This window comes from Platalea leucorodia, assembly GCF_965183815.1.
Source record: "Platalea leucorodia genome assembly, chromosome: 7".
In the NCBI taxonomy this organism is placed as follows: domain Eukaryota; kingdom Metazoa; phylum Chordata; class Aves; order Pelecaniformes; family Threskiornithidae; genus Platalea; species Platalea leucorodia.
The window spans coordinates 11,855,315-11,871,409 of record NC_138829.1 but is presented as its reverse complement, the minus strand read 5'-3'; the positions used below and the strand labels follow the sequence as shown (position 1 = coordinate 11,871,409).

The window sequence follows — 16,095 nt, the reverse complement described above, 5'->3', positions numbered from 1 at the left end:
AGTCAAGACATGTAAGCAATAAAGGCAGATTCCAGTGGTTTTTTGCCTTTACTCCTGTCAGAAAACTATCTTTTAAGAGGAATCTCATTATGTCCATATTAAAATAAAAAAACCATGAGACTGATCTTTTGAAATAGATTATTTTTTAAAAGATGATAATTAGGATGTGGTTTGATTTTATGCATTTCTTTGCCTCCATGTCTAAGCCATGAAGATACTTATTTTGGATTGCTTTCTAAGTTTGAACTAGTAAGAACAGAAAGTTACTTTGAAAATAATAACGAAACATATACCAAACCCACACCTGAGACTGTTATGATTTCAGAAATAAGAGCTTTAGAGGAAAACAACAAGAATTCAAAAGCTTTTCACGTCATCATAATGACTGGCAATCTCATGTTTAGGTTCAGCAACGCCTAGCCACTCAAATAGCCAGTGTAAAGCATAACGTAACCAATTAATTGAAAAAGAAAACCCGAGCAGTACAAGAATTTACCAATCATTTCCTGCACGCTATCTCTTCAGATCTTTTTCTAGGTTTGCAAGAGCCACCGTGTCATTAACTTCCCTTATCTATTCCTTCCCTCTTTTTAAGGGAAGTGTTCACACCCATCTCCCACACAATTCTTCTTCAGTTCCCTTCCCAACGCCCTGCACTAGAAAGTGTAGGGTTCAAGTACCTCAAGCCTCCTGAAACTGGCCAAGCCCCACCTTCTCCTATGCGTATTCTTGTACAATGAATTATGTACAGTGAACCCTCTCATGTGTCTTCTGGTCTTCTTCCTATCGCTCACCTTCATCACCTCTATGCTTACTCCTTCATTTACTACTACTTTTTTAGCACTTCAGTCTACCCTTCTCTCTTGTCACAGCCAGAGGTGATTCTGAGGTTAAACCACCAATTGCCAAGGTCCAACATAACCTAAATAAAATGTAATCAACCAGCGTGCAGTGAGGCCAGAAGGTCTGCGTTTTAGCTTCTGCCTTGGAGCCCAGAATGGTGGGTTCTGACTCTGGCCATCAAAAGGGCTACCCAGAAAGCTGGGCTGCTTGTATCCCACTACTTTCAACCACCTATTATTTTATTGACAAGCCAATACAGAACAGCTACTAAAGATAATGCAGCATATATCCTACCCGCAACCCAGCTACACTGTTTATTCTTTACATAGGCTGCCACTCTGAAATTGTAGTACAGATAAGGAACGTTTTGGCCAAATGGTCTTTTATAGCCAAAAAAAAAGGCAATCCTTCTCTGAAGTCCTCCATACTCGCCCTCCCAAAAACATTTGTGATAGTAAAGGTAACTATATCCTCAGCTAGAATAAATGTGAAAGAAAACACTCTTTATCATGGTTGGGACAACACCAGCATATCAAAGGCCAGAGATGTTGGGGACACACACACACAAAACCCCAACCCCCAAAAACCACAGACTGAGGACAAGATCAGTACTGAATTAGAGACAGAAACTGTAACAGAGAGAGGAAAAAATCCAAGAATCAATTCCTTTGAGCTCATGATTTAAAGAATTTACTCTCCCATGTGGGATTCATTAATGAGGCACACCACTTCTGCCATGGCAAAAAGAAAACATCATCTTCACCAGCCTAATAGGAGAGGACAGCAAAGGCCAGAAAGGTACCGCAAGTTGCTCCTGAGAAGGCTTAAAATGCCAACATAGAAATGCAAAGTAAATACTCTGTTTTTACTGCACATACTGAAAGACTCAGTTTTCCTTAATCTATAGCAGTTTTAAGTTGCTGTTCCTTCCTAGGGCAAATGAGGGAATACAAAACTTACCTCCAGACTAGCAATGTACCTTTGTAGAGCTGTCAACCCCCAGAAATCTATATAGCTACATGGCCAACACAGAACTGACAGGTCTGGGACTATGTATATGAGTATGTGGACAAACAAAGTATATTACATAAATGAGCGTTTTCCCAGAACGAAGCAGACTGACAACCATAAAATGAACGGGGGTAGGTTGGAGCGCTTCCCAGCCAGTGAATTCCAGACTGGGATCTGGGCTCTGACAATTCCCAGCCTCCCCAAACCAGGGAGCTCTCACCTCAGTGGGCCATCCCTGCATTCTCCTCCTCTGTGCCACATTTACAGCAAAGGAAGAGCTACAGCTCTGGCTGCACAACTACCAAATTGCCAGAGCAGGAAAGAAAGGAACAGCTTGCTTTGCCTGCGGAATCTAGCAAAAAATTTCCTAATTCTCCCACTCTAACCTGGACACGAGCAGCAGAAGTCCATCAGTCATGCCTAACTTCTGTGCCTTAAGCCTCATTCAAAGTAACATAGTTTAGGGGACGCTTTAACTAGCCCAGTTGGCAACAAAGCTTTAAAGGCTGCTGATAAGAATAGCCAGTGCACGCTTTGGGTACCTGTCCTCAGCACAACAGTAGTGATGGGGAAAACAGATGGAAGTTAACGGGAGTTTATTATACCAGTTCTGTATCAAATAGGTCTTATATGAAATATATGTGGCCTCCTTGTGCTGAGGAGTATGAGAAGAGAACACAGGATGGAGCACCTGCTGAAGGTTATTGATTCTGACCTCCTTACATTTCTGAAACATATTGACCCTATATATCACCAAATTTAAGATTTCTAGTAGATTTTGATCACATTTTCCATAAAACCTGATCCTAGTGCCATGCATAACGAAGACAGCTTGAAAATCTTGTGTGAAAACCCATATATAACACTGTAAAAAGACAGAAGAAAATATCTGTTTTTATTTAAACTAAAATAGAGTTTTTGCTGATCTCAACAAGGATGACATTATTTCCAGTTTAATGGCTTTATCCACAGCTCTGCCTTGCATTTTTTTAATTGGGTCAGAAATACGCCGATAGCAGAAATCCATTTAAAAGAATCCAATGACAATAGCATGTGCCTTTTTTAGCTTATTGGAAATGAACAAGCTAATTAAACCCAGAAAAGGCAACCCGGACATTGGGAATTAAAGGAAAATATACCTAGCATGTGCTATCTCCTGATAATCAAATCATCTTGAAATTAACATTACAAATGGAATCTGATAACTTCACTCAGAAATTTATAATAAAAATGTTGTTTTATTTGTGCAAATAAATACATTAACAGTTTCTTAGAATAAACACGCTTCAACTGTATCACAAGAAAAATCTCACATTACCTGGACTTGATAAAATCTTAACATCTCCCATAAACTACACTACCTTGTTAGCAGTTCCTCCAACTTGCTGATGCTAATGAGTCACTCTATTATACAAAACATTTAAAGTCTATTCTGCATAAGCCACAGACTCCAGATTTCCTGTTTTCCCATATTGCTTTCTTAGAAATCTCACAAGTGAGGCTGTCCTCTGTTTTGCACAGAACAGCTAAGAAAAGGCAGAACTTAACAAAAATCAAAACAACGTTAAAAGAGATTTTTGAAATTAGAAATGGATTTAAGCATATATTGAACATCTGCTACATATGAAATAAACTGCTTATAAATAACTTCTACAATATAGGAAAGCAGTATGTGGAACTCATTTAAAATACTACTTTTTTCCTTGTCCTTGCAGACACTTCTAACAGCCACAGAAATCTTAAGCATGTTTATATTAACTTTAGTGTCAGCTAAAATACCCAGTAGCTGATTTGAATCAAAGTATGAACCTCATACTCCTAACAAAAGTAAATTATCTTAAAAGAAATTATGCATTCTTATGGAAATAACAGATCAGTTGTGCACAAAACTTCAGACCTGTTTACAATATCAATCCTTTTAATCAGAGTAATTTTGAGTAACAGACACGTTACAATATATGTTGAAAACATACTGCCCAAGTTCCTTTAAAAATAGTCTTGGAACTATATTTTCCTGGGTCTCTTAGAAAAGGAACATCTTATTCTGACAGGACAGCGAAGTATGGTTAAGATGCACTTATCATTAGTCTGAATAACATGGTTAGCATCAAATGTGCGTTTATTCTTCCCTTAAGTAATTGTTTCAATATGAAGTTTTTCTGTGATGTAAAATTGTTTATATGAGAACAGTATAATAAAACATTTCCAAAACACAAAAGTACTGAAAATAAGTATCCTCTAATTGAAAGATATGTTGTGAAACTTAGCGTACAACTCACACTTGCCATAAAACCTAAGCTGATAAAAGCAAAAGTTGTCTATGACATTTTGAAGTAGAGAGCTTTTGATAAGGTCTTAAAACTTAAAAAGGATAGCAAATGCACCTAACAAAATCTGATTAACTAAGAACATTAATTCAGAGATAAGGAGTTACAAAACCCAAACTGGTCTGCATTCCGGCCATGTGACAATGAAACCCACAATCATTTAAACTAAAGTGCAAAAGCTACACTGTATTTAAATAACATGTCCACTAAAGTGTATAACTAACAAATTTTGTGAAGTAAATTAATTACCTGTTCACTATTTTCCCACGTAATTGTAAGAGAGCACATCTTTATTTTGCAGCACTGCCCATCGGCTGTAAACATTTGCGTTGCTTCAACATGCTTGAACTCCATGATGCTGTTATTTTTCTGTCTACCCTAATTGTTTAACTGTTTGCTGTGAACAAGCCAAATCAACAGCTGTACACATCTTATGAGTTCCTGCATGGCTTTTTGGCTCAGTGCAATCAATAGGAGGTAGGATATCTTTTAATCTTATTCCATATGAAATAAAGGTTTCCCCAAATTCTTTATCAATATGAAAAGCTGTCTCTCTGCATTCATCAACAATCAGCTAACGGAAAAGGCTAGTGGATTTTGCCAGCAGTAAAAGACCTAATCACGGCAAGATCAAGCCAGCTGTCAACTACAATCAGCTTGATTTATTGCACTTTTCATATTCAATGGAAAATGTTGAGCAATACATATTTCTTTTACAGTTATCGTGTTAAACTAAAAATATTAGAATACAGACAATTTAGCTTTAAAAACACATGAAGTATTTGCTCCATTTGTATTTTTGTAGTATTAACAACTAAGTGCAAAAACTGAGTACCAAAAAGATCACGAAAATCATTCTTTTTGTATTTAATTTTACTGTTTAAAGTGACAGAAAACCATACCACCTGAAATTTAAGAAATAATTTATTTATTAACAGAGACTGCCCAAGATAAAAGGCAAACAGCACAGTCAGAGTGTTTGCTATAAGCTTGCCCCTACATACTTCAGCTTTTTCTTAAATCTTACATGCAACAAGATGAATACATGAACCAGCAGTAAAGCTAAAACATATGTGTAATAGCACAAATCAAGAAGCTGCAAGTCAGAGAAGACTGCAGCAAGCCAAAACCTAGACCTAAGGGTTTTTAAATATTAAACATTAAAGAAAATACTAAACCTCATTAAAAATTTCTTACGTATCTAAAAATTATGATATTGTGGAAGATAAAAACATAAAAAGCTGTAATTTACCTTGTCAAACTCACGAATGACATGCAAGTTCACCCTCTCCTCGTTCTTTCAAGAAAGTAATTCAAGCATGATTCAGTGCACTTTTACACAAGAGATCCAGCCAAATGGGTCTCCATAAGGACACTGAAGGACTGTATGCCCAAGCACAATACAGTGAGTATTCCAGCTGCATAAAGAACAGGCTTATTTTTAGCAAGCAAGAAAAGGTATGAGCTGTAGAGTAAGATCATCCAGTAGGAATAAAAGAAGAAAAACAAGTTCAACTCCCTTGCTCCTAAACTAGCCAGAGGGACTTTCATTTTGTCTGCTTTGATCTGAGGAAGACTGCAGGGGGAACAAACCTAACAACAATTAGATCTGGAGGCAGCTGCGGAGACAATAGAGAAATGGAAAGGTTCGCTTGCCTGGGAAGAACGTATGGGTGGGAAATCGGTATGCTAGGTGTCCAAAGGCTAGATGGACAGGAAACTAAATGAACAAGTCGGTGAACATGGAAAGGTGTGTTGAAGAAAGGAGGCCACAGCAGCACTGTACAAGAAAAACCACAGAGACTGTGGAAGAAATGAGAGGAAACACTGATCTGCAGATGACACAGCTACATAAAAGAGAGAACTCTAAAGGTTCTCTCGAAAGGTGGCACGAAAAGGAGTAGTTGGCCTTGTAAGTACCAGAAGAGTCTCCCGTTCAGAACTGAAAGCTGCTCAGAGAGACAGAGGGGCAGTCTAAACTCTCAAGCTTTGACAATTAAGCTCTTAGAGCTCTGCACTGACACAGTGAATTTCATAATCTGTCTCCTGTAAGGAACTGCAGAAATAAAGAAAAGGACAAGACCCATCTTCCTTACAATAACTTAATATTAAAATACTTGGCTTAACAAAAAATGATACCAATGTGACTGCAAAAGGATACAACTGCAACAAAAGGCACTGAAGTTCACACTGCCGGTGTAAGGACTGTGAAAGCACAGCAACACTTCATGAAAAATAACAAACGAACTCTTTAACTAACATTTGCTTTATGAGCTAATGTGTATAATGTTATGCGTCAGCTGAAGCACTCATTTATTCTAAACTATTCTACCTTTGTATGAGGGCCAAGCAACTCAGGATCTCTATGTGCAGTGACAACTGGAGGCAGTTCTCCACATGCTTCATTTAGTTAGAAATCTAGGTAAAAGAGTGAATTGTATTGCTCCAGGTTCACAATACAAATATATGAAAATAAGTACCATAGTTAGAGGTTAAGCAAACGAACGGACAGGACTTCTCATCCTCCCCCTTCCATGGACATCTGCAACTAAGTACTGCTGTAAAACTGCAAAGCCATGCCTGTGGAAAAGCACAGTCAGACCTGTAAAAGTGGGAACCAAAGGTGTAGATTGAGTAAATGGTGCAGTTTAGGTCTTTCCTCCTCTGCAAAATGGGAAGCCACCTGTTGGCCGCTATGGCCAGACCACGTCTTTGTTCCCTGTAACTTGTTGAGCAGACCTATCTTTGATGCCCAGAAGAGCAGCAGAACTAAAGTCTGTATACTACAAGTGAGCGTGTATAAGTGTCTGTATACTACAAGTCTGTATGCTGTGAGTATCTCTCATATCCACAGCCATCTACATAGATATTTGGGATCTAGAGTGACAGAGATTAAAAATATGAAAATACATGGGGAAGACATGGAGGAAAGCAGTCCTTTTGCAATGTTCCAAAGTGGGTTCCAAGAGTGTTTCCTGTTCCCAATTAGTCAAATTATCTTTAGACTCCTCAAAACAAATGAAGTCAAGATATTAAGAGCTAATATTAGTCAAACTAATGCTATCATAATTAAAATTATAACAGGGAAATGATCACAGAATAAGTGTGATTAAACTTATCAAATTATTCTCATAAAATGTAACTATCTAGTAACTTTGCCCATTATGGACTGAAATATATTTGAGATTGCACAGGACACGTCAAAACACTGTTCATGACATTCCAAATCCAAGAACGATGTGATTCGGCTTAAAAAGTTTACAAGAGGCCTCAGAGTGAGGCATGAGGTCAGGACCATTTAAATTCCCTACAGTTTCACAGAAGCTCTTTCTATGAGATCACATAGTCATTAGTCTTGTAGGGATGTTACCCTACATAACTATCCTTTACTGAGGTGTGAAGAGACTGGGATTTCTAGACCAGCAAGAATTCAAAAGCTATTTGTATGCATTAAAATTAGCTTTAGACTGTAATTTTTTTTTATTCCGTTTTCTTTTTTCCCTTTAGTTGGATTAGCTTTCCTATTTTTTGAAGAGCAAGATACTGCCAGTTGTCTGGAAAATGCTTCAGACAGACTTAACGAAGAACTCCATCAGTCTGAGGAGAATCCAAACTCCATTAAGCTGACCCAGGGCTTGAACTAGAAGTCTGATGGTGCAGAAGGCTGCTGTAGGGCAGCAAGGCTCTCATCTCTGACAGGTAAAAATAATTTTAGGTATGTATGTCTTAGACAAGGGAACACCCTTGACTGTAGAAGTGGCAGATACAATAATTTTTGTCTCCTTAACAAAAGCAACAGACAAAGTTGCAGTAGAAAATTAAGAAAACTTGGATCTGATTTAATTACAAGGTTTTTTTACATGGTCAAAATGTTCCAGGAAGCCTGCAAGAAAATTTCTTCAGAAAAAAAGATCTGTTTTCTCTGCAAACCGTTAGAATTCCTTTTGCCTAAATTTCTTTTTATCATCTTTTAATGGAATTATTTGCTTACACTTTTCTATGAGACCCCTGAAAGAATCTAGATTTCCAAGACTGACATAGTTATTTGTTCATTTTAAACAAATTTGATTAAAACCTGTCTTATGTGAATGGCAGCCTCTTCCAAGTACATTGTTAAATACTACAAACAGAAAGTACTTAATACTTACAAGCTTATATTAAATGGAATTTGCAGCTCAGATTTGAAGAGCCATTTCTATTCCAGACTAAGCTCTTTATCCTTCAACATTTCAAATGGGAAACTTCAAGCAAGTATATATAATGCACTTCTCTTCTCTTGAGGTTACTACTTCTGTTAAAAATTTAACTTGTTTGCCATTTTCCTCACAATTAGATTTTGTCATATCTTTGCCTGACAGGCTAAGGAAACCTGCAAGTATTTTGCCTGTGCAAGCATACTTGTAAAACCATTCAGCCAACTTCTTTATCAGATGCTTTTAAGAACACATTTAAAAAAATCTAATTGTCATACCATAACAAATATATGACAAAATGTATATTAGATGTTTAATGCCTTTTTATCTAGTCACACTTGTATGGATCAAATGGTTAAAACTAAGGAACAACATACAATTCTACTCAAGCATTTTGGCACCACATGTAAGCCTACCTAAACTCTAAGCCTAAAATTTGACAAGCCATACTGCAGGAACTCCAAAGCAGTGGAGCTTTACTACTGCCACGATGGAATAGGCTGACTGCATCGGATGGCTATGTACTCTCCATCAGCAACCATACGCCCTCCTAAGTTAAATCAGTACTATTAAAAACTGCTTTGCGTGTACTTATATGTAGAAGTTTTAACCTGTTTTAACCTGTTAATGGAATTTCCCTGAGAAACTCACCCAGCATGAAAGCATAAGAGTCTCCTGAAGCTAACACAGTTGGACGGCTTGCTGTAAAATTTTTGCTAAAAGCTTAATTTGAGCCACTTTAACAGTAGTGGTGAAGCTCAGTTCTGTTACCTAGTCAGCACAAAATTTTAAATCTCAACTTTACTTATCGGTCACAGCTTCAAGACTAAGGAAATTTACAGGAGTGTGATTCTCCAGTTTGGGATGATGGTGAAGTTTTCCTCCTCTGCATGAGTTTCTTTTACACTAAAACTAAATTTCCTAATGAGAGAGAAAATCAGGTTCCACTTTGTATTTCTTGGCAAAGGCTTCCATCAATACCTATCAAGAAAAAAGCTTATTGATATCAGTATCTGTAAATTGGGGGAGCAATTTTAATATTAGAACGAGCAAAATTAAGTTAAAGAGAGAAGGGCATAGGAGACCACAAACTGACATTTTATTCTCCCCAAGTAAATTACCAAGTAGAAGAATAATTTCTGCCATTTCTGTATCTGCCAAGCAACTACAGCAAATGAGCATCCTCTTCATATACAGACTGTTTCTATTACACTAATCTACTTCTAGTCAGTCCAATACACTTCACTTCCATCATGTTCCTGTACCCCATCCTTTTTTCCTCCTGAGTTGCACCTGCTTTCTTGTTTTCTTATCTCCAAGAAATTTCTCGGTTATCTGATTACCTTTTCGTCCCGACAACTGTCATCATCCGGTCAGTCCTCTTTCCGGGACTGCCTTTACGTACGTCTCTGATCCACTTTTCCTAGGGATGACTGGTAGCTGCACCACGCCGGGCGCTCCCGGCCCCTCTCCTGTCTACCACTGACCCCCAGTGGTTACAACGGCGTTTGCTCTGGCTCCCCGTTTTCAGGCCGCTGCTGCTGCCATGGAACAAAGCTCGGATCATGCTAGGACATCTGGAAGCAAACAAGACCCAGCATTGCGCGACCACTGTTTCATGGCCACTGATCACAGAATCAAAGAATAATTTAGGTAGAAAAGAGCCTCTGGAAATCACCCGGTTCAATAACCCCTGCTCGGAGCAGTTCGGATTGCTCAGGACTTTATTCAGCTGGATAGAAATTCCACAGACTGCGGGCAATGTGTGCCAACGTCTGTTACTCTCACTGAGAAAACATTTTCCCAATATTTAATTAGAATTTCCCTTGTTACAACTTGTGTTCAAATCAAACTGGCTCAGTTATGCATGCAAAAGAAAGGAAGAGGAGGAAGCAGCAGCTGTTCTCAGAGAGGAGAATCCCTCTCAAGACGCCGTCCGATCTCCCTGGCAAAGGGAAATGTTCAGTTATGCAAGTCCTACCTCCACAGATCTCCACACCTCCGTGCAGTGGTGGAAAGAGACCAGGCCCTGATTACAGTGTAATTCCACTTCCAAGAAGGAAAGTTGTAAACAAAAGCGAACCTCAGAAGATGAGCTCACCAATAAGAGAACTTGTCAATTTACAAAACGTCACATAGTTTTTCCTTTAGACTTTGTTATGCAGAACGCAAAGCTCTCAGATGAGCACTTACAGATAAGTATTCTTTTTACAGCAATGCATGTTTCACTGTTTGAAGTGACCTAGCCTATTCTATTTTTAACATTAAATCTTTATTTGGAAGATAATCTAATGAAATTTAAGCGTTATATAATGCGATTTTAAGCCAACCGTTATTTAAATAATTGCTGATCAAGCACATATAGTTTCAAAGAACAAAAAAACTCCTACTGCATATGACAAAATGCCAATTAATAGAATTACCCAAATTGAATTCCAGACAGATTGCCCATCATTTTTTTCCAAGCCTATTGATTCAACCATTAAAGCAAACATTCATCTTAAAGTTTTCTATGCATGTCACACTTTCAGCTCTAGCCAGATATTAAGTAAAAATCAATTATTTCATCATTAAAGCAGTACACATGATAAAAATATACCTGAATGCAGAATATTTGGTAAGATTTGAGCTGTCTTCAATGTTCCATTGGTTTGTATTGATTTTAGGGCCAGTCTAACATTCAGCATGCCAGTAACAATGAATAAGCCTAATGCATTACGTAAGTGTAAGCTGATTAAATCCTTGATCCTGAAGCCACCTCTTTTTTTTTTCCCCCCTCCCCCTCTGATTTAAAACTTGGCACAACTGAAAATCTTAGTTTTATACACTTTCAAAACCTAATTCGTACCATTATTGGCATAAAACCCACCAGAATTTACATTAATATAACCCCTTCAGGTTTTAGTCTTTCTTGTGTTTTAATTATTTCCTAAACCTGGTAAAAGTCCATTTTAAAGTGATCAGTTCCCTAATAAATTCTAATTTTGTGGCTAAACTTCTGGGGTTTTTTTGTGGGTTTTTTTTTTTGGTGTGTGTGGGTTTTTTGTTTTTTTTTTTGTTTTTTTTTTAATATATACTGAATGACCCAAAGGTACCAGTGTTATTCAAGTTACCAGGTCTGAGCTTTACCCATAAAAATTATCAGCAAATTGAACTAAATACAAAGCCATGCTATCATAAACTTTAGTGCTGCCAAGAAGAGAGATTATAAGGCATACTGCACATGTCAGTGCTAGTTTCCAAAGATATTATGTCTCAAACGAAGTATATGCACCACGACTTACATGGAGGAATAGATCAGGGGAGGTCATGAAAGAGTTATGTTCCCCTAGCATATTATAGTGCTATGATCTCACTACATTGTCAATATGACAATGGAAGCAGGATAAACAGATCCGGGCAGCAGAGGATATCAGCTACTGTTCTCTACAGAAAAGGAACGCAGAAAGCAATACATGATTAACTGTTTTGAATAGGGAAAAAAATCCCTTCCACTAGGCCCACATGCCATACACAAAACGAGCTGCTAAGAGCTGCAAACTGACTGAACAACTGTGTTGCTGCATATTGAAGTGAGAGTGAATATGTGAGAGTGTGCGTGTGTGTGTGTGCGTGAATTTTAGATGCCAATTATCAGGCAATATACAAGCACAGAATTGTATAATCTGCACAATTTTTAACATTTTAGTTCTTTTTTATTTTAAGACATCTCAGCTTGAAAAACCTGATTTGTTTGCTTTTAAATCTTTAAGCATTATTTTACCCTGAGAAAGAGCCCTATACATATTTAGAAATTGACAGTGCTTCATATAGACAATACAACTATGAATTGGTAAGCTCTCATCTTTTTATTGAAATTTAAAAATGTTTAAAAATAGTCAACTATAGCTATCGTGCCTCAGCAAAGGCAGCAGAATGGCCCCGAGTGAATGAGAGCAGAATATGCTCTGTAGAGGCTTCAGTATTGAGGATGAGAAGAGAGAAAGGCAAGTAAAGTGAGTTTCAGCTCAGGAGTAGGTTTTTATGTCATGGTAATTCTGAAAGACACGTACTATGTTCTACTTCTAAAAGAGAGAATGTCCAAGCCAGAATTCACCGGATGCCACCAAACAGGTTGCCTATGCTATGTAATATGTATTTTAAATTAGAAACCTAGTAATATTTTAGTAAAAAAAAATACATAGACATGAACGGAGTGCATAAAAAAAAGATAGTATAAAGAGGTGTCTCTGAGGGTTGTGCAACCTCTTCTACCAGCATCTGAAAACATCCCAATCCATAGATAGCCTCATATGTTAAAACATGAGAATGTATGTCATGAATCAATACCAGTCAGATAAATCAAACAAGAAAGATGTCTGGACAGGCAATACTAGTATGAAAGGATAATGTAGCTGCTTTTTTCTTCACACAGGATGAGTAAGACAGAGGAAGACAGATTAGAAAATGCAGTAGTTAATAAGACTCCTGGGGCTTCTCACATCACAGAAGTGAATTTCTTTCTAGACAGAAAATTTAGAGTAGTTCATGAAAAAAGCCATATTCTCCCATTGACTTTATAACAGAAAAAAACAAACAAACAAAACAGAACAAGATCTATGTATTTTCCACCAGTTCCCACCATAACAGATCTTGAAAAACAAGAATTTTAAAAACATTAAATATTTGAGTGGAATTGATGCAAAACCTTTAGGATTTATTACATACCCCATTCTCTGTACGTTTCTCCACAGGTATATTTATGCCATTTCTTTGATTTTGGGCTTGACGTCCACCTAAAAGTAAAGTGTCACTCTTAGTGCAAAGTTCAGTTTTCAACAAAAATGGTTTTCACTTTTGAATCTGTTCTTTTCAAGAATTTTTATATAAAGCTTTTACCTGTGAATTTTTGTTCTGCTAGTTCCAATGCTTTCTTATTAGGTTATTCTTTGTAAGCAGTGGAGTCAGCAGAAATAAAACATTTACTTCACAGACTTCCTCTGTTAAAAGTACAGACATGCAGCTCTACTTTTCTGACTTGTGTTTAGGCAATGATGTCATGAAAGGGAATGTACTGAGCATGATTACTGAAGTTTCATATTTCTGTGTCCACAAGAAGCAGTAGTTTCAGTTCAATACATTATAAATTAATATAGTAGAGGAAGCTTTTCTAATGCCTTATGAACAACTTTAATCTACAAATTGATCCATAGGTCAATGATTAATTAGAAAGCCTTGCACACATGGTTCAGAAGCAACATTTTCCTTGTACATGAAACTCTGTGGCTTCAGGTGTACCTTAAATTTCTTAACATACTTTAAATTTGTACTGCCCAAAGGATGACTGACTATTTTACAAAGTACCGAATTAATACAAAAATCCCTCATACATTACTGGGCCTGCTACTTCTGGCATTCAAAGCAACCAGCAACCACTTACAAACATGAAAAGAAATCCCAGCTCAAAGCAATAAGGACTCAGCCAAGACGTGAAATTCGGTTGTCAGAAGTAGTCAGATTAGTTGAATAAGGATAATCTGAGCACGCAAATATACATCTCACTTTGAGATACCTTTCCTATCCTTCAGATGGTCTGACAGCCATTAAGCATATAACACACAGCCTCAAAAGTCTTCTCATAAATTAAGTACACTCTATAAAAGTTAGATCAGAAAACTGAAATCATCCTTTTTTTTTCCATTCCAGTCTTTTAAGAAAGCCCCACTTAATACGGCACTGTTTTACATAAACACTTTTCTTGTAGAACCAAGCAGACCAGCGATTTGTCAACATGCAAATGATCACCACTATTAAATATATCTACATGAAGTACTAAGAAAGTAAAGCCACTGAGACCTCTGCCAATGATGTCTGTAAAATAGATTTTAGTTTCTAAAGGAGGCAAAGTAGTCTACTGAGTTTTTTCTCTCAATCCCACCCTCTCAAAATGTAGCGACTTTCTCTAAACAAGCAAAAAATGCATTTAGCCTCTAATACCCACCAACGTTTTTGGATCAGTATTAAGCAGAATAGAAACTGATCCTACTATGAAAATATTACTCAACAGGCTGGTGAACATGAACAAATGTGCCACTGCGGAAGGTTCAAAATGGCTTCGGTGTAAGGAAGTTGGATTACATGCATCTACTGAAGTTCACTGAAAGAACCGATAACCAAACTCACTTCAGAAATGTGTTAAATATGTTTAGGTAACAACCCTACAGGGTAAGTGTACTTACTCTGTTCATTACTTTCGGCTGGTGACTCCTCATGACGAAGAAAAAATTTCACCTCTTCCCTGCGGGGACCCCATTTCTGTAGGTGGTCATACATCATGTGATCAAAGGGTATGGGACGTTCTAAAAGTACAAGACCAAAAAACTTATTACAACTATTTTAAATTAAGCAAAGTTTTATAGAACTCTCATTAAGAATCAGAATGTCTTTTTTGGTAACAATTCAATCTATCCAGTGTATTTTATGCCAAGTCAAAGATACAGGCACCAACAAACAATAGGTGCACTATATTAAAAGCTAGCCTGTTACTGTAACATAGCTCACTGCTTCACAGCAGTACATAACCGTTTTGCAAAACCATACAAAAAATATCAAGTGTTTAGAAACCCTAATTTAGGACTTCTTCATCACAACCTTTTTCACAATGCTGATCTTTGCACCTTTGCTCCCCATCACCGCCAGATGGATATTTTGTTCTGTTACTAAAATGATTCATTCAATTTGAACCTCTGGGTTTCCACTCAGACTAAAAGCCTTATCATTATATTGACATTTCATCTCCTAAGAACTTCAGCAGGTGCTCCCACTCCAATACACTATGCCAGAGATTAACTTCCAGTATATGTGGAATTACTGGCAAATCTTTGAACAAATAAAGGCTAAGTTCTATGCAGCAGTCAGTCTCTTTGTTTTCCCCCAAAGAAATGTAAAACATTTTCATAGTGTAGTTATTTCTTCCAAATTGATCAAATATATTATTACTAAGAGGCTGCACACTATACATTTAGTACTTCAAGATGAAAATACATTTCAAGAGTGAAGTTTTCACTGTTTCCATAATTATACTTGCATTTATTTTTAAATGTTTTCATTAAGGTAAGAAAATCTCCCTTTTAAGATCTTTTAAGATCTAATACTAAGCATAGCATTAGAAGATAACTTCTAGTCAGAATAAAATTATACTAGATTTAATTAGCTTTCCTACATGCAGCACCATGTCAAACCAATATTACTACAGAAAATCAGGCTTGGATGGAAACCAAAAGGTGCAGTTTGCATTCTTCATTGTTAAAAAGCAAAATGCTCTCTGCCCCCAAAACCCAAACCACAGCATCTCCTACCAGGCACAGCACCGCTAACAATTTGTTATCCATTTCATACTTAATCCATTTGACATGAGAAGACAAAATGATTCAAAGATATAACAGGTATCTTGGGGAAAGCTTGGGAAAATCACATCACAAATATACCTTTTTTATAATGAAATTTACCTAAATTTATATGCATTACGAACTACATAAATGTATACATGTCTTGATACTCTTGGGATACTTAATTGTAGTATTTAAAGAACAATACATTTTCATCACTTGATTGACAATGCATTTAATACAATAAAGCACCTTGGCAAAATCTGTCACATCAAATAGGTATAGTGATTAACACAGTTTAGCCACAGTTAGATCTAGGTGCTTTCAACAGGGAAGGATCATTTAAACCACAAG

The 16,095-nt window shown here is 37.0% G+C and overlaps 1 protein-coding gene across 2 annotated transcripts in view; it reads right to left on the bottom strand.

Moving 5' to 3' along the window:
• PPP1R13B (protein phosphatase 1 regulatory subunit 13B) overlaps positions 1 to 16,095 on the bottom strand; it is a 74,338-nt gene that overhangs the window by 24,679 nt on the left and 33,564 nt on the right. For both annotated transcript variants that reach the window (XM_082316994.1, XM_082316995.1), the window contains exons 3-4: positions 14,593 to 14,712; positions 13,082 to 13,149 (exon numbers count right to left, since the gene is read on the bottom strand). In XM_082316994.1, the coding sequence (XP_082173120.1) occupies positions 13,082 to 13,149; positions 14,593 to 14,712 (188 nt within the window). The remainder of the gene's footprint in view (positions 1 to 13,081; positions 13,150 to 14,592; positions 14,713 to 16,095) is intronic.